Source organism: Microcaecilia unicolor, chromosome 4 (assembly GCF_901765095.1).
Source record: "Microcaecilia unicolor chromosome 4, aMicUni1.1, whole genome shotgun sequence".
Taxonomy (NCBI): Eukaryota; Metazoa; Chordata; class Amphibia; order Gymnophiona; family Siphonopidae; genus Microcaecilia; species Microcaecilia unicolor.
This window is the reverse complement of record NC_044034.1, coordinates 177,102,399-177,125,950: the sequence shown is the minus strand read 5'-3', so window position 1 is coordinate 177,125,950 and position 23,552 is coordinate 177,102,399. Positions and strand designations below refer to the sequence as shown.

The window sequence follows — 23,552 nt, the reverse complement described above, 5'->3', positions numbered from 1 at the left end:
CCCAAGAAAGCGGAGTCCCAATTCAGAATCCACTCAGACCCGGAGTTGATGCGGCCTCAACTGCCTCATGACTCAGTGGTCGTGGACTCTGCTCTCAAGAGAGCACGGAGTTTGAGGGATACTGGCTCGGCGCCCCCTGGGCGGGAATCTCGCACTCTGGACTCATTTGGGAGGAAGGCCTACCATTCTTCCATGCTCGTGACCAGAGTACAACCATACCAGCTCTACACGAGCATCCACATGCGGAACAATGTGCGGCAACTGGCGGACCTGGTTGACAAGCTCCCCCCGGAGCAGTCCAGGCCCTTTCAGGAGGTGGTCAGGCAGCTGAAGGCGTGCAGAAAATCCCTGTCCAGGGGTATCTATGACACCTGTGATGTGGCATCCAGAGCTGCGGCCCAAGGTATAGTGATGCGCAGACTCTGCTGGCTGCGTGCCTCTGACCTGGACAACTGCACCCAGCAGCGGCTGGCGGATGTCCCTTGCCGGGGAGATAACATTTTTGGCGAGAAGGTCGAGCAGTTGGTGGACCAACTACACCAGCGGGAAACCGTTCTTGACAAGCTCTCCCACCGGGCGCCTTCAGCATCCACCTCCGCAGGTGGACGTTTTTCCCGGGCCCGGCAGGGTGCACCCTACGCCTACAGCAAGCATAGGTACACCCAGCCGGCCCAAAGGCCTCCTCAGGCACAGGGACAGTCCCAGCGCGTTCGTTCCCGTCAACAGCGTGCACCTAAGCAGCCCCCTGCGCCTCCACAGCAAAAGCCGGGGACGAGCTTTTGACTGGATCCATGGGAACATAGCCGCCATCAAAGTAGCCGTGCCGGACGGCCTGCCGGTCGGGGGGGGGGGGGGTTGAAAGTTTTTCACCAAAGGTGGCCTCTCATAACCTCCGACCAGTGGGTTCTCCAAATAGTGCGGTGTGGATACACCCTGAATTTGATCTCCACTCCACCAAATTGTCCACCGGGAGCTCAATCCTTCAGCTCCCATCACAAGCAGGTACTTGCAGAGGAACTCTCCGCTCTTCTGTAGACTCCTGATGCAGGCCTAACGGCCGAAACACAACGTTGTGTCGAGTCTTCGTACTTCAATAAACTCCTTTCACCAACATACATCTTCCAGTCTTTGGTATCCTTGGTCACCCTCCCACTTTTTCTGTTGTACTGTTATTTTCCGTGGGGCGTTCTGAGGTCTCCGTCTTTGGACGGATTTCTTCTTATAGAATACGCTTAGACAGTTGTGCATGTAAATTCTAATTAATGCCAGTTAGTGTCAGTAATTGCTTAAGTGGCGATTTATTGGCTTGTAACTGATTTAGCTGTGCGCACAAATCCAGAATACAACTGGATTTGCATGTGCAACTTAAGTTGCACTATGTACAATTTGGGGGATAATGCTTGATCTATAAATATGCATACTGGGCCATAGGATTCAAGAAGAAAACATTTCTTAATTGGTTATGGGGGTGCACCTGCCCATCCTCATGTATTACATGTCGTACATGTTGTATTGTCAGTGCCCAGATTTGAAATGCCTTGCTAGTAATAATACCCACTGAAATTAGTATTCCTCCTAAGAGGTAACCACCCAGTGATGTGCCAGTTGATGATTAGATTTATACTACCAACCAACCTCTTGGCATGAATAAGTGTTAAACTTTTCAGGAGACCTTTTAGGGTGACTTGTGTTGGAGAGTCAACCAGTTTGAGGAGAGATTGTTGTACTTAGGTGTTTATTATGCAATTTATCAGAACTATCAAAACCATTTTCCCAAAATACTTAAGAGGTGCATTTTGTTTCCATGGTACAGCTAAGGATGTAGACACTTGGGGTCAATTTTTATGATATCTTGGATGGGGAGGGTCCATGCTGTATGAATAAATGTTCTTCCTAGCTTACTTATTTGTTTAGGGCACTGTTGATGGTGCCAAGGAGGGTTCTGTGACATACTTAACATAAGATTCTAGACTTCCTGTGGTGAGGCAGACCACAGAAAATGTCCAAAGAAAACCAGCTAAAGAGAAGGGGGACTAGGGGTTCCCAGTCTGGACTGGTACCTTAAGCCCTGTCAAGTGAAGGCAGTAGTAGACTAGTTTCAGTCATCCAAGGAGAAGCACTGGGGTAAACTAGAGAAATTAAAGATGGGGAATTTCTTCTGGATCTCTAAGAACCCTGGGCCCTCTTGGCAATAGAGCACCCATATACTAGCTATGGAGAGAAACTGTGCTGGATGAGTTGGTCAGGGCTGGTAGATGATGGAGTTCAGCTACATATTATAATCTTTGGGAGACAGAGAATACGGGCATCAGTATATGGTAACGTAGCAGGCTGAGCTGGGCAATGTTGTATCAAACATATATACAGATGGGAGACAGAGAATACGGGCATCAGTATATGGTAACGTAGCAGGCTGAGCTGGGCAATGTTGTATCAAACTTATATACAGAAGTAAATTGATTTTTTTTTTTTTTGCTTGTTCTAAAAGTACAAAGACTAGGGAACACTCAAGGAAGTTACATAGAAAAACTTTTAAAATAAATAGGAGGCAATATTTTTTTCACGCAACAAATAGTTAAGCTCTGAAACTCTGCCAGAGGATGTGGTAACAGCAGTTAGTGTTTTATAATAGTTTAGAAAAAGATTTGGACAAGTTCCTGGAGGTAAGTCCATAGTCTGCTATTAAGACAGACATGGAGAGGCGACTGGTTGCCCTGGGATTTGTAGCATGGATTGTTGCCATGATTTGGGTTTCTGCCAGGTACTTGTCACCTGGCTTGGCCACTGTTGGGAACAGGATATTGAGCTAGATCGGACCATTGGTCTGACCCAGTATGGCTACTCTTATGTTCTTACGTAGAGAGAAATGATATGAGTTGGGTTTCCATTTGAACAGATCCTTTAGAGAATGGGTACAAGGTCTTATTTAGATATATGCAGACGCTTAAGTGTCAAATACTAATATATGAGAGCACTTCTTTAAAGTGTTGGAGGGGTTCCAGTTATTGCATTTTGGAGACAACGAACTATTGCATACACATTTGGGGTAGGTCCTCCTTGGGAATCGCAGTATCTTCTGTTAAAATACTGTCATGGCAGGGATTTCATGGTGAGAAAGTAAGCGTATAAATTTTGCTTCTAGTGATGGACAAGTGCTTTATAGCTACGTTTTGGAAGGAACCCCAGGTGCCTAGGCTTGTAATCTGGATGGGGAGGGTCAGGGAATAATTCTCATCTCCAGCGTTCTATTCGTCTTGCTGACTGAGACCGTGGCTCCTTGGTCTGCTAGGCTTCGTAGATCAGGCTGACGTCAGAGCCGGAGGAGGAGGGGCGAAAAGGGCAGGGCACAGGGGTTGAGGCGGAGCTTCAACAACAACACAATCCAAGGCAGGCTGGAATCAGCAGGCAAGGGAGATACAGATTGGCCAGCCAGCTGGAGGAGGTGGAGCCAGGACGCAAGTGGCCAACCCGGGGCATCGGAGGCATGGCAAGAGTTCCCGGGCCCCGCGCCCGGAAGAGAAGCACTATCCTTGGAGCACCGGTGCTGCCAAAATGGCTGGCGCTCCAAACTGCAGCAGTGGCAAGAACGCTGCATCGGCGCCACCTTGATGGCCGGTGTAGCAATCAGGGTGAGGAGTGTGGTGTCGGAGCATCGGCCCAGCCAGCATGGCCGATGCTCCCCTTCACGGAGGCGGGGTCGAGGAGCAGGCAGGACGTGAGGAGCGGGCAAGACGCGCAGCAGGTGAGGAGCGTGACAGGTGCTCAATTAAAAAGAAGTTGGGGCCCTGAGAGGGGGGTGAAGGGGGGGTGGGGGCACACACTCACTCTGTCTCTCACATACACTCTCTCTGACACACTCTCTGTCTATCACACTCTATCTCTCTGTGCACGTCGGACAGAAGGGGGGCGCCTGGACCCTGAAACTGGGAGGGAGGGATGGGGGACGGACCATAAAACTGGGAGGGAGGGGGGCCCCTGGCACACTCATTCTCTCACACACTCTCTCTCTCACAGACACACTCGCACCCAGTCTCACTCACTCTCTGTCACACACACACACTCGCACAGTCACTCTCTCTCTCTCACACACACTCTCTCAAACATACACACTCCGAGGAAAACCTTGGTAGCGCCTGTTTCATTTGTGTCAGAAACTGGCCTTTTTTACTAGTTATACATGATATGAAAACTCAAAGTGGAACAGAGGGGGAGCTTAAGATTGAGAGGTGGGATAGAATTCATGGATGGTTAAGATCAGAGGGGGATAACTTGAGGAGTGATGCAGAATAGGTGACCTTAAATGAAGAATGAATGAGATGGGGAGTTCTCTGTACAGCAGTAGGAATCCAGTGGGCAGGTGAGATTTTATATAACTTTGGGGGGGGGGGGGGGTTGTTAGTGGTCTGGTTGTGAAAGTTGAAATAAATTATGCATATTTTCTAAACATGGCTCTGGGGAGGTGGAGAGTATTAGGTGGTATAGTCTTGTCAGGAATTTGGGGAAGTGGAGCGATTGGATTTGCCTCTGAGGCTTTGTCAATAAAAAGGACATTTTTAAAAAATTTGTATTTGGGTTTTACTACTTAGAGTTCCTCTGTGATTTGCAGTGGGAGCTGGAGGAGAGGGCATTCCCCTTCTTTTCCAAAAGGTGAGGGGTCAGTTTTCTTTCCAGTGTGACCTTGTATGTGATAGCTTTGGGAAGGGAAAATAAGTTCTCAACCCCGTCCTTGAGGCACACCCAGCCACAGTGTATGTGCAGGTTTTCAGGATATCCATAGTGCATGTGCATGAGAGACAGTTGCATACCAAGGATGCAGTGTATGCAGATTTATCTCATGTATGTTCATTGTGGATATCCTGAAAACAGTTTTGCTGGATTACATAAATTATACGACTTGGAAATTAAACAGTGTGATATGAAATGATAAGAAGGGGATTCAATGAGGATTTGCACCACACCATTGTGCTTGTGACGCAAAGAACATAACTATTCAGATGGATGTGAGAGGCAGTTAGATCTGATGAACCCCGAAAATAATTTGGAGTAAATCGTGGATGACTATAAAAATTTGCAAACCCTGCAGTGAATATATATGTTTGGGACACTAATAGGATATTGGATGGAAGTTTAGTCCCCACATTTGTTCTATCTGGTGGGCTGTAATTTGAATAGTTTTTGGAAATGTGCATCTGTGATATTTTTCAAGTAAGTTTCAATTTTTGTAGTATTTCTGCATGCTGAGTCCGATTTCTTGAGGTAACTTTCCAGTTCAGTATTTTGCCTTCATGTGTTTTTCAGGTGTGATCAAGGAAGGTGCAGTATTCTGCGTATAGTTTGCAGCCCTTTTTGTTTTTTGTTTTTTTTTTTCACTAGGTTGTACACTGGTGTTTTAGAGCCCGGTGTAATTACAGTTGCCTTTCCACGCCACGCATAAGGTTGTAGCTCGTCCTGTCCTTGGAATTAGTGCTGTTTATGGTTTGTTAAGGTTATGAGTGTGTTTTTGCACAAGTTTGTGTATAGTGTTTTGCAGTGGAGAGATTGTGTGTTGGCCTTACTAAGGTGGCACCAAACATCAGAAAGGGTGTAGAGCCTAAATCATGACACACTACCTCTAAAAGGGTGTTTTGTGGCTCTACATGAGAATTGTGGTATTATGATCCCTTGCTAGCTTCATATTGTTGACGGTCTGCATTTTCCGTATGGCTGGTATATTGGTGTATAAGGTATTAATTGTGTCTATTTTATTTTTACTTATTTTTTTTTCTGTGTGTTGTCAGACAATTATGGATGACAGACAGAGTCAGAGTCTTCTTGAGTCAGAGAGTTGTGGTATATATTTTAAAACAATTTTAATACCTTGGTGGTCTATATGTTTTTCTATTGTACATTTAAGTGGTCCTTAGAAGAAGAGTGCAAATGCTAAACAGATGCTGACGTCTTCTGTCTTCTTCACCTCTTCCATAACGACTATCATCAACACTAATCTGTTCCTTTCAGCTTTCTTCCATTTTTTTTTGTTACCTAGCCATTCAGATTTCATTCATATTATCCAGTCTTCCATCTCCCCTCTTTTTACTGCATCTACCTACAGCTTTTCATCTCTTTTCCTCACTCTGGCTCTCACATTCTCCTTTCTCTTATTCCCCAGTCTTTCACTAGCTTTTTCCTCTCTCACACTGCCATTCAGCATCTCCTCTCTCTCTCTCTACTGGTCTGTGCCAGAGCCGGTGGTGGGAGGTGGGACTGGTGGTTGGGAGGCGGGGATGGTGCTGGGCAGACTTATACGGTCTGTGCCCTGAAAAGGACAGGTACAAATCAAGGTAAGGTATACACAAAAAGTAGCACATATGAGTTTATCTTGTTGGGCAGACTGGATGGACCGTGCAGGTCTTTTTCTGCCGTCATCTACTATGTTACTATGTAACCTCACTGGCTGGGTGTTCTTCGAGGACTGGATAGAGAAACATTGAACTAGACAGACCTTTTAATGTTTTCACTATAATTTCTCTCATTTTTTTAAATTATTTTCTTGATAGAATCTATAGAGAGGGAAGGCATTTTTAAAAAACCTTTTATATAAATAGCTACTTACCCACGAAGAGTGCTATTTGAAAGTTGTCAAATCTGTATGCAGGTAAAAGTGGGCACTTTGTACCTTATATTTAGGAAGATGTTCCTGGAGCAGAGTTAGGTGGTAATGTATATAGTTTTGTACTATATTTTCAAAAGTAGACTTATTGTTGTCAGAGCATCCACAGGAAAAGCAGGCACATGCCTCTGCTGTACATTTGGACAATTTTAACCAGGAAATTGTGTGTGTATTTTCCTTTTCATAATTGGTAGAAACTCCACGGGGAAAATACATGCAAACTTTGGATCAAAATACAGTTTTGAAAATTTGTTCCAATTATACTAGTGCTCTGTAACCACAATTGCTCATATTACCTGAGAATTCCAGCAAACATCAGCAGCTTTAAAGATCTATTGTTTTGATATGGTTTCCTTGTTTATTAGGTGAGAAGCCTTATGTATGTACAGTCCCTGGCTGTGATAAACGGTTTACAGAATATTCCAGTTTATACAAACACCATGTAGTACATTCTCATTCCAAACCTTACAACTGCAACCACTGTGGGAAAACATACAAGCAGATCTCCACGCTAGCTATGCACAAGCGGACAGCACACAACGACACAGAGCCCATTGAAGAAGAGCAGGAAGCTTTCTTTGATCCTCAGCCAGGTGCGTGCCTGCTCTTTTGTTCCTCTCTGGAGAGACTCTTGGTAACATGCTGTTAAGTTTTAGATTAACAAAACTCTTCTGTGTGATTTGTCTCGTGTTATGAGGCTGCAGAAGAATGTCCCTTTTAAATAGTTATTTCTGCTCAAGAAGTTTTCACACTAGCAGGAGCTGTATGTGCAGGAAGAATCATCATGTCCCATTCAAACGTATTAAAAGGGTAATTTTATAAAGCATCTTCCCCCATGTTAAGCATGTTTTAAATGCCAAAAATGTTGTGTGGCCAAATACATATGTGTATTGCATGCAGACAAGATGGCACATACATGAGGGCCTCACAGAGGTGTTACAGAAGGGTTTTGGACAGAAGTGTGATGTACATGTGTATTTTATAAAATGTGTGTGCACACACAAAGGTCAATTCTATAACAAGGCGCCTAAAATTAGGGCGTGTGATAGCAGCCTATTTTTCTCTATTGAAAACAGTCCACTAAAAGTAAACAGAACTTATAGGAAAAATCATTGCACTTAAGAGTCTGTAGTTAGAATTGACTGTAACATTATTCATTGTTGTTTGCCAGCTTCTGGCAATTCAAGTCACCATCTTGTGGTTAATTATTTACAAAAATAGTACAGTATTATCTCACTTGGCATTATTCTTCAACCGTTTGTGTAGCCCTCAGCCACTTTAATGATGGTAATTCTCTATAAGTACACTGTATAGTAACAAGACTATGGGCAAGATGCACTAAAGACTTGTTAAAACCCTTTCCTTACCGATTCCCTTAGCGAATCGATAAGGAACGGGCATGCATCAAGGAACAGGAATGCAAATGAGCTGCTTGTTGAAGCTCACTTGTATTCTCTATTCTGTCGTTAAACAGTCGGCCTGTCGAGCATGCACAGAGCAGCCAAGCGTTATGCTGGCTGCTCTGCGCATGCCAGATACGCCTCCCTGTGCTGCCTGAAGACGCCGCGCTGCTCACCCCCTCCGATGTGGCTCGACAGAGGACAGTGCAGTTGAGGACGCCCATCCAAAAAAAACGTCCATTTTGGCCGTCATCCCCCCCCCCCCCCCCCCCCCTGCAATAATAAAAACGTCTTTTTTGGTAGTGCTTCACTCAGCTGAGAGATCTGGAAGTCTCTGAGCCAATCACAGCACGTTTTGCTTAGCTAAACGCGCTGTGATTGGCTCAGGGACTTCCAAGTCTCTCAGCTGAGTGAAGCACTGCCAAAAAAGACGTTTTTATTATTGCAAGGGGGGGAAGGCGCCCATCCAAAAAAAAAAAACGTCCATTTTGGCCTCCTTAATAATAAAAACGTCTTTTTTGGCAGTGCTTCACTCAGCTGAGAGACCTGGAAGTCCCTGAGCCAATCACAGCGCGTTTAGCTCGGCTGAATGCGCTGTGATTGGCTCAGAGACTTCCTGGTCTCTCAGCTGAGTGGAGCACTGCTAAAAAAGATGTTTTTATTATTGCAAGGGGGGAATGACAGCCAAAATAGACACCCATCCAAAAAAAATGTCCATTTTGGCCGTCATTCCCCCCTTGCAATAATAAAACGTCTTTGTTGGCAGTGCTTCACTCAGCTGAGAGACCAGGAAATCTCTGAGCCAATCACAGCACGTTTAGCTTGGCTGAACGCGCTGTGATTGGCTCAGGGACTTCCTGGTCTCAGCTGAGTGAAGCACTGCCAAAAAAGACGTTTTTATTATTGCGGGGGGGGGGGGGGGTGATGAGCAGGGAAACCTCTTCTTCTTCAGGGTTCAGCAGCAGGGTTAAAGACAGGGGGGGGGAGGGGAATGACGGTTTTGGGGTTTTTTTTAAGCGTAGCGTTTTTTTTGTTGCCAATTTTGTTTTGTTTTGTTACTTTGGGCCAATTTTTATCCTGGGCAGCCCCAACGAGAGATACAGACCTCTTGTTAGATTTTCCAGCGTTAAGGCAATCGGAAAAGGTTAGTGCATCTCATTACAATTGGGTTTCTACACAATTTGCTCATCTGCATTCCGTTTTCGTTAGCTGCTACCATCGTGGGAAAAAAGTCTTTAGTGCATGCCAGGGTTTACTACTTGCTCGTTAAGGGCTCGTTAGGGGCTTGCTAAGTTTAGTGCATCTGGCCCTATGTTGGCAAAGATTGCAGACACTAGGTTAAAAATTAACACAATTACATAATACCATATTGACATTTTACTTTTTGCCTTTTTGTTACCTAAGGAAGAACTATTTTTGAAGCTGTTGCATTCTTTCCTCTTTTCAAATCTTTCTTTTGCAAGAATATTTATAGATAATCAGAAACTGCAAAACTTTTGATAAGCCAAATTTATTTTTAAATTCTCAGGGTTCTTTGCATTAGTGTTGACAACATGGGTCGTTTTGGTAATTTGTTATTTAGGGTCAGATGAAGATATACTGAAAGTGCCACACATAACCTATGTGACTGGTGATGATGAAGATGATGGAATTTCTTCTCAGGTGTCCACAGCACTGAGCCAACAGGTAGCGCTAATATCCCAGGATGGGACCCAGCATGTAAGTATTCTCCAGTTTACTCTCTGCCTAAGATGCAGTTCTAGTTTCCCCAATTTTCTCGGAATCCAGTCTGGGTCTTTTTTTTTTTTTTTCTTCCTCCATTTTTTTTTTGGGGGGGGGGGGGGAGGTGGGGGGTCCTCAAAAAGATTTCAGTAGAAATATTCTCTGAACTTTGCACCATGTTAGCTGTAACTTGAAAATATCTACTACTATCATATTTTTTATGTGAATCAGAATACTGAATTTTAAGTGCCAAGTGTTTGGTAGAACCAGATCATTTTGTTTTGCCAAACTGTTTGTTGTCTTTCAGGTCAACATATCTGAAGCTGACATGCATGCCATTGGCAACACCATCACAATGGTGACACAGGATGGCACTACAATCACAGTTCCTGCCCATGATGCTGTCATTTCTTCAGCAGGAACACATTCTGTAGCAATGGTTGCCGCAGAAGACACTGAAGGACAGCAGGTAAAATCAGTCCCGTTTGATTCATAAGTATTTCTTTTCAGATGACATAATTGCAGCTTTTGCTTTGGACAAGGTATGAAGCATCGATCTTGGCCATCAGCTGCCCTTTTCTTTCCTTTAAAAACTCCAGGGAAGATGCAGTGATCAGTTAACCTGTCAAATGGAAGTTACCTGCATATAACAAAAGTAAACCACTTTGATTGTAACACAGAAAGGCGGTATATCAAGTCCCATTGCACTTTATATGATCTGTGTTTTACAGAGGGAGGTAGCATGGATGGATGTAATGCATTCTGGTAATGGATGATTACCTGAGTCTTTACAAATAAGTTTATTTAAAATCTTAGCATCTGTATCACAATTTTGTTTTGCTTAATTTTAACTGCATTAAAAAAAAAATGCCTTCCATGGACATTCACCCTCCACTATGATTATCTTGTCCAGGCTGTCCTCGTCCTATATAATAATTTGCAGCTCTGCACATCTGTCTGGATGCCTGGGTTCGTAACACAGTTCCCATTGGTCCGCCCTTGGGATGACATCACAGGGTGGACCAATGGGAAGTGAGAGGGAAGAGAGCCCAGCAGCAGCCACCGGAAGCTTCAGTCCGACGCCCCACCTCTCCTCCGATTTCTTCCACCCAAAAAAGTTTTACCTCCTGCTCTGCGGTCTGCCGGCAACAGTGAAGCCCTGCACTGTCATGGACAGGATGCTGGGCTCAATGGACCCTTGGTCTTTTCCCAGTGTGGCATTACTTATGTACTTATATGCACGCATGGACGCCGCCTTTGCTTTCGCTTCTGTTTCAGTTGTTCCTGTGATCCCGCCCTTCCGCAAACAGGAAATGAGGGCAGGACCACAGGAACAGTTGAAACGGAAGCGAAAACAAAGGCTGTCTGAAGCGGCGTCCATGCGTGCAGGAGGTAAAAACTTTTAAACAGCCGGCTCTTACAAAGGGGAGGGGGGGGGGGGTTCGGGTCCTGAAACGACAGAGGGGGGAGGGGGGTCCTGAAACGACAGAGGGGAGAGGGGGGTCCTGGAACTCCACTGGAAGGGGAGGGCCAGTCCTGGAACTGGAAGAGGGGGTCCTGGAACTCGAATAGGAGAGGTGGGAGGGGGATCCTGGAACTCGAAGAGCAGGGGGGAAGGGGTCCTGGAACTCAAGGAGGGGAAGAGGGGAGGGAGGGGTGGGGGGATGGGGTGAGGGAGAGGGTGATGGGGGAGGGGCGCTTGGAGCTCTGGGGAGAGAGGGACCTTGCTAGCGCCCGTTTCCTTTCTGTAGGAAACGGGCCTCTTTTACTAGTGTCTTTATAAACAGGGCTGGTCTTAGGCAGAGGCGGCCGCATAGGGCCCCGCACCAAAGGGGGCCCCGCGCGGCGCGCCTCAGCTCTGCCTCGCCGCCGGTCCGCCGCTGCTTGCCCGCCCTCCACCCATGTCAAACGACATGACTCTCCGCGTTCCCCTACTCCCCCTCCCTCCAGGCACCTGAGCCCCCCTCCCGTCTGAGCCCCTCCCTCCCCACCAAACGACCCTCTTCTGCTACCCGACCCGGCCGGCACCTCACCTGACCCAACATTTTAAAAAAATCTCCAAGCGGTGATGCCTGCGTCTGACTAGAAGAAAAACCGCTTTGCAGTTCGTCCATCAGCCGGCCTTCCCTCATGTCCCGCCCTCTGATGTAACTTCGGCAAGGGCGGGACATGAGGGAAGGCTGGCCGATGGACAAACTGCGAAGCGGTTTTTCTTCTTCTAGTCAGACGCAGGCATCGCCGCTTGGAGATTTTTTAAAATGTTGGGTCAGGTGAGGTGCCGGCCGGGTCGGGTGGCAGAAGAGGGTCGTTTGGCGGGTCGGGGAGGGGGGGCTCAGACGGGAGGGGGGCTCAGGTGCCTGGAGGGAGGGGGAGCAGGAAAACGAGGACAGTCGCGTGCTGGACATGGATGGAGGGCATGGGGGACGGGGGGTTACTGGACATGGGTAGATGGCAGGGAAGGGGGGGGTTTGGACATAGGTGGATGGCAGTTGGCAGTGGAGGGCAGGGGGACAGGAGGGTCGCTGGACATGGGTGGATGGCAGGGGAGGGGGGTTTCTCCGAGGATAAGCAGGCTGCTTGTTCTCATGACTGGGTTGACGTCCATGGCAGCCCCCAACAACCGGAAGAAAACTTTACGGGCAGTCCCGCACGCAGGGCACGCCCACCGCGCATGCACGGCCGTCTTCCCGCCCGTGCGCGACCGTTCCCTCTCAGTTTCTTTCTATTCCGCGCTGGAGAGAGACGTGTTATCGTCTCTCTCTTTGTCAGCCCTGGAAACCGGATTGCGGCCTAGCCGCGGCTTTTTTCTTGTTTCGCGTACGCGTTTGTGTATTTTTTCTTAGAAATCCAAAAAAAAAAAAGTGTCCTCGTCGTTTTTAGCCACGAGGGCGCTTCGTCGCGGCCTTGTGGCCGCGCGGTCATTTCTTTTTCGGGTGTGCTTTTCACCACCACCATCGACGACTTTGACTTCGCCGACGCGATTTTTCCGTCGATGCCCTCGAAGGTCCCGAGCGGATTCAAAAAGTGTGGTCGATGCGGCCGGCAGATCTCGCAGACCGATACTCACGCTTGGTGCCTCGGGCCGGAGCATAATTCCAAGGCGTGCACCTTGTGTCTCGGCTTGAGGAAGCGGACACAGGTGGCGAAGCAAGTTCTTCGGGACCGTCTTTTCGGAACTTGCGCCAGCCCTTCGATGTCGACCTCGACGGCATCGGTGTCGACGGCCGGGTCTTCGGTACTGGTACCGATGTCGATGAAATCGGCGCCGACCCTGGCACCGACCCCAGGAGTACAGGTACCGTTGGCCCGCCGGCCTGCCGGTGACGGCGGGGGGTGAGCGGCCGCGCGGGCAGTGTGCCCCGGCCACTCCCTCTACCCAGGGCCATCGGGACCGAACCCTGTCGGATCTGATTCCTCGAGGCCGGGGGGGTTCTACCTCCTCCTCGTCTCTTGCGCCGATGACGGGCATCGAAAGAAAGCAAAGAAACACCGTCATCGGTCGCCCATGGCGCACGGGACTGCCAGCTCCGGTACTTCGAGGGATGACTCGACGCCCAGGAAGCGGCAGTGCCGGGAGGAGCGTTCACCCTCGGTTGAAGAGGTGTCGCTGCGTCAGTCCGCGGGTACTTCGGTACCGTCTTCTGGACCCGAGCAGCTTCCGGCACCGGCCCCCCTGCCTTTCCCGACAGCGGGCCTTGATGTCCTCAAAGAGACTCTGCTTCGGAACTGGTTGAAGCCATTATCTAATCCCACCATCCGCAAGAAAGCGGAGTCCCAATACAGGATCCACTCAGACCCAGAGTTGATGCGGCCTCAATTGCCTCATGACTCGGCGGTCGTGGACTCTGCTCTCAAGAGAGCACGGAGTTCGAGGGATACCGCCTCGGTGCCCCCTGGGCGGGAGTCTCGCACTCTGGACTCGTTTGGGAGGAAGGCCTAACAATCTTCCATGCTCGTGACTCGCATCCAATCATACCAGCTCTACACGAGCATCCACATGCGGAACAATGTGAGGCAACTGGCGGACCTGGTCGACAAGCTCCCTCCGGAGCAGTCCAGGCCTTTTCAGGAGGTGGTCAAGCAGCTGAAGGCGTGCAGAAAGTTCCTGTCCAGGGGTATGTATGACACCTGTGATGTGGCATCTAGAGCTGTGGCCCAAGGTATAGTGATGCGCAGACTCCCATGGCTGCATGCCTCTGACCTGGACAACCGCACCCAGCAACGACTGGCGGATGTCCCTTGCCAGGGGGATAACATCTTTGGCGAGAAGGTCGAGCAGTTGGTGGACCAACTACACCAGCGGGAAACCGCTCTCGACAAGCTCTCCCACTGGGCACCTTCAGCATCCACCTCCGCAGGTGGACGTTTTTCCCGGGCCAGGCAGGCTGCGCCCTACGCCTACAACAAGCGTAGGTACACCCAGCCGGCCCGAAGGCCTCCTCAGGCACAGGGACAGTCCCAGCGCCTAAGCAGCCCCCTGCGCCTCCACAGCAAAAGCAGGGGATGGGCTTTTGACTGGATCCATGGGAACATAGCCGCCATCAAAGTACCCGTACCGGACGACCTGCCAGTCGGGGGGGAGGTTGACAGTTTTTCACCAAAGGTGGTCTCTCGTAACCTTCGACCAGTGGTGTTCTCCAAATAGTGCGGTGCGGATACACCCTGAATTTGATCTCCACTCCGCCAAATTGTCCACCGGGAGCCCAATCCTTCAGCTCCCATCACAAGCAGGTACTTGCAGAGGAACTCTCCACCCTTCTCAGCGCCAATGCGGTCGAGCCTGTGCCACCCGGGCAGGAAGGGCAGGGATTCTATTCCAGATACTTCCTTGTGGAAAAGAAAACAGGGGGGATGCGCCCCATCCTAGACCTGAGAGGCCTGAACAAATATCTGGTCCGAGAAAAGTTCAGGATGCTTTCCTTAGGCACCCTTCTACCCATGATTCAGAAAGACGATTGGCTATGTTCCCTGGATTTAAAGGACGCTTACACTCGCATCCCGATACTGCCAGCTCACAGACAGTATCTCCGATTCCGTTTGGGGTCAAGGCACTTTCAGTATTGTGTGCTGCCCTTTGGGCTCGCCTCTGCACCACGGGTGTTCACAAAGTGTCTCGTGGTGGTTGCGGCGTATCTACGCAAGCTGGGGGTGCACGGGTTCCCGTATCTCGACGATTGGCTGGTCAAGAGCACCTCAGAGGCAGGAGCTCGTCGGTCCATGCAGTGCACTATTCACCTTCTGGAGCTGCTGGGGTTTGTGATAAATTACCCGAAGTCCCATCTCCAGCCAGTCCAATCTCTGGAATTCATAGGAGCTCTGCTGAATTCACAGACGGCTCAGGCCTTTCTTCCCGAAGCGAGGGCGCACAATCTCCTGTCCCTCGCCTTCCAGACCAGAGCGTCTCAGCAGGTCTGGCAGATGTTGAGACTCTTGGGTCATATGGCCTCTACGGTTCATGTGACTCCCATGGCTCGTCTTCACATGAGACCTGCTCAATGGACCCTAGCTTCCCAGTGGTGCCTAGCCACCGGGAATCTAGAAGATGTCATCCGCCTGTCCGTCAGTTGCCGCAATTCGCTGCACTGGTGGACAATTCGGACCAATTTGACCCTGGGACGTCCATTCCAAATTCCGCAGCCCACGAAGGTGCTGATGACGGATGCATCTCGCCTGAGGTGGGGAGCTCATGTCGATGGGACCCAAGGACTGTGGTCCCTCCAGGAACAAGATCTTCAGATCAACCTCCTGGAGCTCCGAGCGGTCTGGAACGCACTGAAGGCCTTCAGAGATCGGCTGTCCTATCAAATCATCCAAATTCGGACAGACAATCAGGTTGCAATGTATTATATCAACAAGCAGGGGGGCACCGGATCTCGCCCCCTGTGTCAGGAAGCCGTCGGGATGTGGAGTTGGGCTTGCCAGTTCGGCATGCTTCTCCAAGCCACATATCTGGCAGGCGTAAACAACAGTCTGGCCGACAGGGTGAGCAGAGTCATGCAAACACACGAGTGGTTGCTCCATTCCAGAGTGGTATGCAAGATCTTCCGAGAGTGGGGCACCCCCTCGGTGGACCTTTTCGCCTCTCAGACCAACCACAAGCTGCCTCTGTTCTGTTCCAGACTACAGGCGCAAGGCAGACTGGCGTTGGATGCCTTTCTTTTCCATTGGGGGAACGGCCTCCTGTATGCTTATCCTCCCATACCTTTGGTGGGGAAGACCTTGCTGAAGCTCAAGCAAGACCATGGCACCATGATTCTGATAGCACCTTTTTGGCCCCGTCAGATCTGGTTCCCTCTACTTCTGGAGTTGTCCTCCGAAGAACCGTGGAGATTGGAGTGTTTTCCGACTCTCATTTCGCAGAACGACGGAGCGCTTCTGCACCCCAACCTTCAGTCTTTAGCTCTCACGGCCTGGATGTTGAGGGCGTAGATTTTGCTTCGTTGGGTCTGTCTGAGGGTGTCTCCCGTGTCTTGCTTGCCTCTAGAAAGGATTCCACTAAAAAGAGTTACTTTTTCAAGTGGAGGAGGTTTGTCGTTTGGTGTGAGAGCAAGGCCCTAGAACCTCATTCTTGTCCTGCACAGAACCTGCTTGAATACCTTCTGCACTTATCAGAGTCTGGTCTCAAGACCAACTCAGTAAGGAATCACCTTAGTGCGATTAGTGCTTACCATCATCGTGTAGAGGGTAAAGCCATCTCTGGAGAGCCTTTAGTCGTTCGATTCATGAGAGGCTTGCTTTTGTCAAGGCCCCCTGTCAAGCCTCCTGCAGTGTCATGGGATCTCAACGTCGTCCTCACCCAGCTGATGAAACCTCCTTTTGAGCCACTGAATTCATGCCATCTGAAGTACTTGACCTGGAAGGTCATTTTCTTGGTGGCAGTTACTTCAGCTTGTAGAGTCAGTGAGCTTCAAGCCCTGGTAGCTCATGCTCCTTATACCAAATTTCATCATAACAGAGTACTCACCTTAAGTTTCTGCCAAAGGTGGTGTCGGAGTTCCATCTTAACCAGTCAATTGTCTTGCCAACATTCTTTCCCAGACCGCATACCCGCCCTGCTGAACGTCAGTTGCACACATTGGACTGCAAGCGAGCGTTGGCCTTCTATCTGGAGCGGGGACAGCCCCACAGACATTCTGCCCAATTGTTTATTTCTTTCGACCCCAATAGGAAGGGGGTCGCTGTCGGGAAACGCACCATCTCCAATTGGCTAGCAGATTGCATTTCCTTCACTTACGCCCAGGCTGGGCTGACTCTTGAGGGCCATGTCACGGCTCATAGTGTTAGAGCCATGGCACCGTCAGTGGCCCACTTGAAGTTAGCCACTATTGAAGAGATTTGCAAGGCTGCGACGTGGTCATCAGTCCACACATTCACATCACATTACTGGCTCCAGCAGGATACCCAAAGCGACAGTCGGTTTGGGCAGTCGGTGCTGCAGAATCTGTTTGGGGTTTGAATCCAACTCCACCCTCCAGGACCCGATTTTATTCTGTTCAGGCTGCACTCTCAGTTAGTTGTTCTTTGTAGGTCAATTTCTGTTATGCCCTCGCCGTTGCGAGGTTCAATTGACTTGGGTTCTTGTTTTGAGTGAGCCTGAGAGCTATGGATACCCCAGTCGTGAGAACAAGCAGCCTGCTTGTCCTCGGAGAAAGCGAATGATACATACCTGTAGCAGGTGTTCTCCGAGGACAGCAGGCTGATTGTTCTCACCTACCCTCCCTCCTCCCCTTTGGAGTTGCGTTTTACTCATTCCTTTGCTTGTCATTCAACTGAGCGGGAACGATCGCGCATGGGCGGGAAGACGGCCGCGCATGCGCAGTGGGCGTGCCCTGCGTGCGGGACCGCCCGCAAAGTTTTCTTCCAGTTGGTGGGGGCTGCCGTGGACGTCAACCCAGTCGTGAGAACAATCAGCCTGCTGTCCTCGGAGAACAACTGCTACAGGTATGTATCATTCGCTTTTTGGACATGGGTGGATGGCAGGGGAAGGGGGTTTCTGGACATAGGTGGATGGCAGAGGGGACGGGGGGGTTGCTGGACATAGATGGATGGAGGAGAGAGAAGAAATGCTGGACATGGATGGAGGCGAGGGAAGAGTGAGGAAGGAGATGAGGTGAGGGAAAAGGAAGAGAGGAGAAGAAATGCTGGACATGGATGGAGGCGAGGGAAGAGTGAGGAAGGAGATGAGGTGAGGGAAAAGGAAGAGAGGAGAAAAAATGCACATGGATATAGAAAATAGGCAGAAGCTGGATCCACTGAACAGTCAAGTCTGCAGAGGACCCAGCTTTTACTTATGGATGTAGGGCAAGAAATGAAGAAGAAAGGCGGAAAGTAAAGAATTAAATGGAAAGGAAGCCCTGGAAACGGAGTTAAGAGGACAGATAGCAGCACAATCGGATACTGAGCCAGCATGATCAGAAAAACAAAGTTACCAGACAACAAAGATAGAAAAAACTATTTTATTCAGGATTTATTAATTGGAATATGTCAGTGGTGGGGGTTCCCTAGCGTTTACAAGCTGTTGTCATTTAAAGATAAGTTTTTCACTGAGATATGTTGGGCATATTTTATTATTAAAAACAGTTTTGCTGGATTACATAAATTATACGACTTGGAAATTAAACAGTGTGATATGAAATGATAAGAAGGGGATTCAATGAGGATTTGCACCACACCATTGCGCTTGTGACGCAAAGAACATAACTATTCAGGTGGATGTGAGAGGCAGTTAGATCTGATGAACCCCGAAAATAATTTGGAGTAAATCGTGGATGACTATAAAAATTTGTAAACCCTGCAGTGAATATATATGTTTGGGACACTAATAGGATATTGGATGGAAGTTTAGTCCCCACATTTGTTCTATCTGGTGGGCTGTAATTTGAATAGTTTTTGGAAATGTGCATCTGTGATATTTTTCAAGTAAGATTCAATTTTTGTAGTATTGCTGCATGCTGAGTTCGATTTCTTGAGGTAACTTTCCAGTTCAGTATTTTGCCTTCATGTGTTTTTCAGGTGTGATCAAGGAAGGTGCAGTATTCTGCGTATAGTTGCAGCCCTTTTTGTTTTTTGTTTTTGTTTTCACTAGGTTGTGCACTGGTGTTTTAGAGCCCGGTGTAATTACAGTTGCCTTTCCACGCCTGTCCTTGGAATTAGTGCTGTTTATGGTTTGTTAAGGTTATGAGTGTGTTTTTGCACAAGTTTGTGTATAGTGTTTTGCAGTGGAGAGATTGTGTGTTGGCCTTACTAAGGTGGCAATATAATTAATAGGGGATATACCTTAACTCCCAGAGCCAAAATTCACAATTTAATTCAAAAAAAGCTCCAGTTTTAATTCAAAAACAACATTTAATTATTTAAAAATATATATACCATTCCAATTGTTTCCTCAAACTTCTTACCCTATGCTGCACTACATAATATGTACAAAAACAGCATTCACATAGAATTACATGCTTATTGGATTCATACAACAATCATAGCACAATGTTAAATCCCTATGAACCAATGATTAGCGCCACGCTTTCCGCGTGACCGCTATATTATAATCAATTGTATTTATCCGCTTTCAGTTCAAGATGGGGATCCTTCATTAACTGGGAACCGAGGGGAACCGATTTACACTGAACACTTTATGTGAACACGGAGTTGTTGACTAACTTCTTAATACCTGCAATATGCTGCACAAGTGGGATTTATAATTCATGAACAGTTAATGAAGGATCCCCATCTTGAACTGAAAGCGGATAAATACAATTGATTATAATATAGCGGTCACGCGGAAAGCGTGGCGCTAATCATTGGTTCATAGGGATTGAACATTGTGCTATGATTGTTGTATGAATCCAATAAGCATGTAATTCTATGTGAATGCTGTTTTTGTACATATTATGTAGTGCAGCATAGGGTAAGAAGTTTGAGGAAACAATTGGAATGGTATATATATTTTTAAATAATTAAATGTTGTTTTTGAATTAAAACTGGAGCTTTTTTTGAATTAACTTACTAAGGTGGCACCAAACATCAGAAAGGGTGTAGAGCCTAAATCATGACACACTACCTCTAAAAGGGTGTTTTGTGGCTCTACATGAGAATTGTGGTATTATGATCCCTTGCTAGCTTCATATTGTTGACGGTCTGCATTTTCCGTATGGCTGGTATATTGGTGTATAAGGTATTAATTGTGTCTATTTTATTTTTACTTATTTTTTTTCTGTGTTGTCAGACAATTATGGGTGACAGACAGAGTCGGAGTCTTCTTGAGTCAGAGAGTTGTGGTATATATTTTAAAACAATTTTAATACCTTGGTGGTCTATATGTTTTTATATTGTACATTCAAGTGGTCCTTAGAAGAAGAGTGCAAATGCTAAACAGACGCTGAAGTCTTCTGTCTTCTTCACCTCTTCCATAACGACTATCATCAACACTAATCTGTTCCTTTCAGCTTTCTTCCATTTTTTTTTGTTACCTAGCCATTCAGATTTCATTCATATTATCCAGTCTTCCATCTCCCCTCTTTTTACTGCATCTACCTACAGCTTTTCATCTCTTTTCCTCACTCTGGCTCTCACATTCTCCTTTCTCTTATTCCCCAGTCTTTCACTAGCTTTTTCCTCTCTCACACTGCCATTCAGCATCTCCTCTCTCTCTCTCTACTGGTCTGTGCCAGAGCCGGTGGTGGGAGGCGGGACTGGTGGTTGGGAGGCGGGGATGGTGCTGGGCAGACTTATACGGTCTGTGCCCTGAAAAGGACAGGTACAAATCAAGGTAAGGTATACACAAAAAGTAGCACATATGAGTTTATCTTGTTGGGCAGACTGGATGGACCGTGCAGGTCTTTTTCTGCCGTCATCTACTATGTTACTATTTCATTTTTATTTTATTGCATATATGGGTTACAGAGTAATAGGGGAATTTGAAAGTACTGAATCTTTTCTTAATATTTTTCCTTTATTCTCCTTTGTTATGAGAATTGGAACTACTAATTGTAGTGGACTTGAACTGAATAATTTCTGGGGAGAGGAGGTTTCATGATAGCATTGTGCTTATTATTTCAATCAGTTTTTTTGTACAAGTTTAGCTTCATTTGTCTTTATTTGAAATTTCATTAAAAATGTTCTAAAAATGGAATAATCTTATCAATGGGGTGGAGCTAGGGTGGGGGCGGGGCTTGGATGGGGCCCCACCAAATTGGTCTGCATAGGGCCCTGCACTTGCTAAGACCGGCCCTGTTTATAAACTAGTGACAAACAGTCTGTATTAATTTGCTTTCCTTCCCTACTTATGGCTGAACTAACTCTTCTATAGCCTATCATCTGCTGTTTATTGCTGGAGGCAGCAGAAATGCTGACTAATATTCCATATGTTTATGGCTTGCGTTGTACCCAAGAATAGATTTTGTGTGTACTTTATAGAATGCTTCATAAATCACAATTCTTTTAAAAACTGAAAATAAAGTAAATACTTTGATGTGAGTAAGGGGAATTCACAGTCTTCCACTTTTACTTCTCTTCTGACTAGAATCATTTATTTATTTGTTGCATTTGTACCCCACATTTTCCCACCTATTTGCAGGCTCAATGTGGCTCTCATAGTACCGTCATTATAATACTGATTCTCCGAGGACAAGCAGGCTGCTTGTTCTCACTGATGGGTGACGTCCACGGCAGCCCCTCTAATCGGAATCTTCACTAGCAAAAGCCTTTGTTAGCCCTCGCGCGCCGATGCGCACCGCGCATGCGCGGCCGTCTTCCCGCCCGAAACCACCTCGTGCCGGCCAGTCTTCTTTTGTCCGCGCTTGGTACGGTCGTGTTACGCCATTCGCGCCCCTTAAGTTGACCTCGCGCGTCTCTTTTGACTTTTCGCTACGGAAAAAAAAAAGGATTTCGGAAGAGGACCTTTTCGGTCTTTTTCCCTTCCCTCTATTTTCAGTTTTTGCCCCGTTAAGTTTCTTTTCGTCTTCGGGGTAGGCCCTGTTGAGGCCTCAGGTCAAATTTTTTCTCCCCCCTCTTTTTGGTGCCTACCGCAATAACGAGTTTTGATTTTGCTGGCGTGATTTTTCCGCCCATGTCATCGAAGTCTCCCAGCGGCTTCAAGAAGTGCACCCAGTGCGCCCGGATAATCTCGCTCACTGACAGGCACGCGTCGTGTCTTCAGTGTCTGGGGGCTGGGCACCGCCCGCAGGCCTGTAGTCTGTGCACTCTTTTACAAAAGCGGACTCAGGTAGCGAGATTGGCCCAGTGGAACGTTTTGTTCTCGGGCACTTCGTTGGCATCGGCACCGGGGGTATCGAGTGCATCGACGTCGACAGCGTCCAGACCTCCGTCCTCGGCCGCGATTGCATCGAGTGCATCGAGGCATCGACCCTCTGCATCGAGGCTGAGACATCGGAAGGCTGCGTCGGCATCGGTGGTACCAGGACCTCCACTTCTGCTGATGTCGTCGGACGGTGGTGCTTCGACTGGAGTGCAGGTGAGGGCTGTCCATTCCCCTGCTGGTGGCGGTGAGCCTTCGGGTGGGTCTCCCCCTACCCTGAGGGCTCCTGCGGTACAGCCCCCCCGAGACCGACCTTCTTCAGCCTCGGCCCCGAGGAAGCGACGGCTTGATTCTACGTCCTCCTCGTCGGTGCCAGGAAGCTCCGGTGACATGCTTCGTCCCAAAAAGTCGAAGAAGCATCGACACCGGTCCCCTTCCCGTATCGGCACCGAGAGCTCTGGGTCGCCGAAGGAGTCGGCACCCAGTAGGCATCGGCACCGAGAGGACCGCTCACCCTCTGTTCAAGAGGTCTCGATGCACTCCACTATGGACAGCCCGGAACAGCCTCCACGCCCGGAACAGACTCTGACATCGACACCTGCATCGGCTTCCACGTCTTTATCCACAGCCGCTCTGCACGAGAGTCTCCGGGCCGTTCTCCCAGAGATTCTGGGAGAGCTGTTGCGCCCTTCCCCTCCGGTACCGGGGGTGCTTGCGCCACCGGTACCGTCGAGTGAGGCACCGGCTGGCCCCTTGCCCGGGGTGAGGTCTCCGACACCGGTGCCGCGTGCGGTACCGACTGCGATCGCCTCCCAGGAATGCTCCCCGACGATGTCGGCGGAGGGAGCTTCGCCGGTGCGGGCGAGGGAGTCTACCTCTCGACGCCCACACCGTGGACGTGGTTCCACGGAGTCGAGCCGGGCACGGCTTCAGACACAGGTCCGTGAACTTGTGTCTGATACCGATGGTGAGGCCTCGTGGGAGGAGGAGGAGCACATCAGATATTTCTCTGACAAGGAGTCTGATGGCCTTCCTTCTGATCCCACTCCCTCCCCTGAAAGGCAGCTTTCTCCTCCCGAGAGTCTGTCTTTTGCAGCCTTTGTCCGGGAGATGTCTACGGCCATCCGCTTCCCGGTGGTTGTGGAGGACGAGCCCAGGGCTGAAATGTTTGCGCTCCTGGACTATCCTTCTCCACCTAAGGAAGCGTCCACAGTACCCATGCATCATGTCCTCAAAAAGACATTGCTGGCAAACTGGACCAAGCCATTAAGTAATCCCCACATTCCCAAGAAGATCGAGTCCCAGTACCGGATCCATGGGGACCCAGAGCTGATGCGCACTCAGTTGCCTCATGACTCTGGAGTTGTGGATTTGGCCCTAAAGAAGGCTAAGAGTTCTAGGGAGCATGCTTCGGCGCCCCCGGGCAAGGACTCTAGAACCTTAGACTCCTTTGGGAGGAAGGCCTACCATTCTTCTATGCTCGTGGCCAAAATCCAGTTATACCAGCTCTACACGAGCATACACATGC

General features: G+C 48.5%; 1 protein-coding gene across 7 annotated transcripts in view; it reads left to right on the top strand.

The window, feature by feature from the left end:
- Nucleotides 1-23,552, top strand: part of ZNF143 (zinc finger protein 143) — a 229,103-nt gene that overhangs the window by 178,363 nt on the left and 27,188 nt on the right. For all 7 annotated transcript variants that reach the window (XM_030201000.1, XM_030200999.1, XM_030201006.1 and 4 more), the window contains 3 exons: nt 7,015-7,242; nt 9,632-9,768; nt 10,079-10,240. In XM_030201000.1, the coding sequence (XP_030056860.1) occupies nt 7,015-7,242; nt 9,632-9,768; nt 10,079-10,240 (527 nt within the window). The remainder of the gene's footprint in view (nt 1-7,014; nt 7,243-9,631; nt 9,769-10,078; nt 10,241-23,552) is intronic.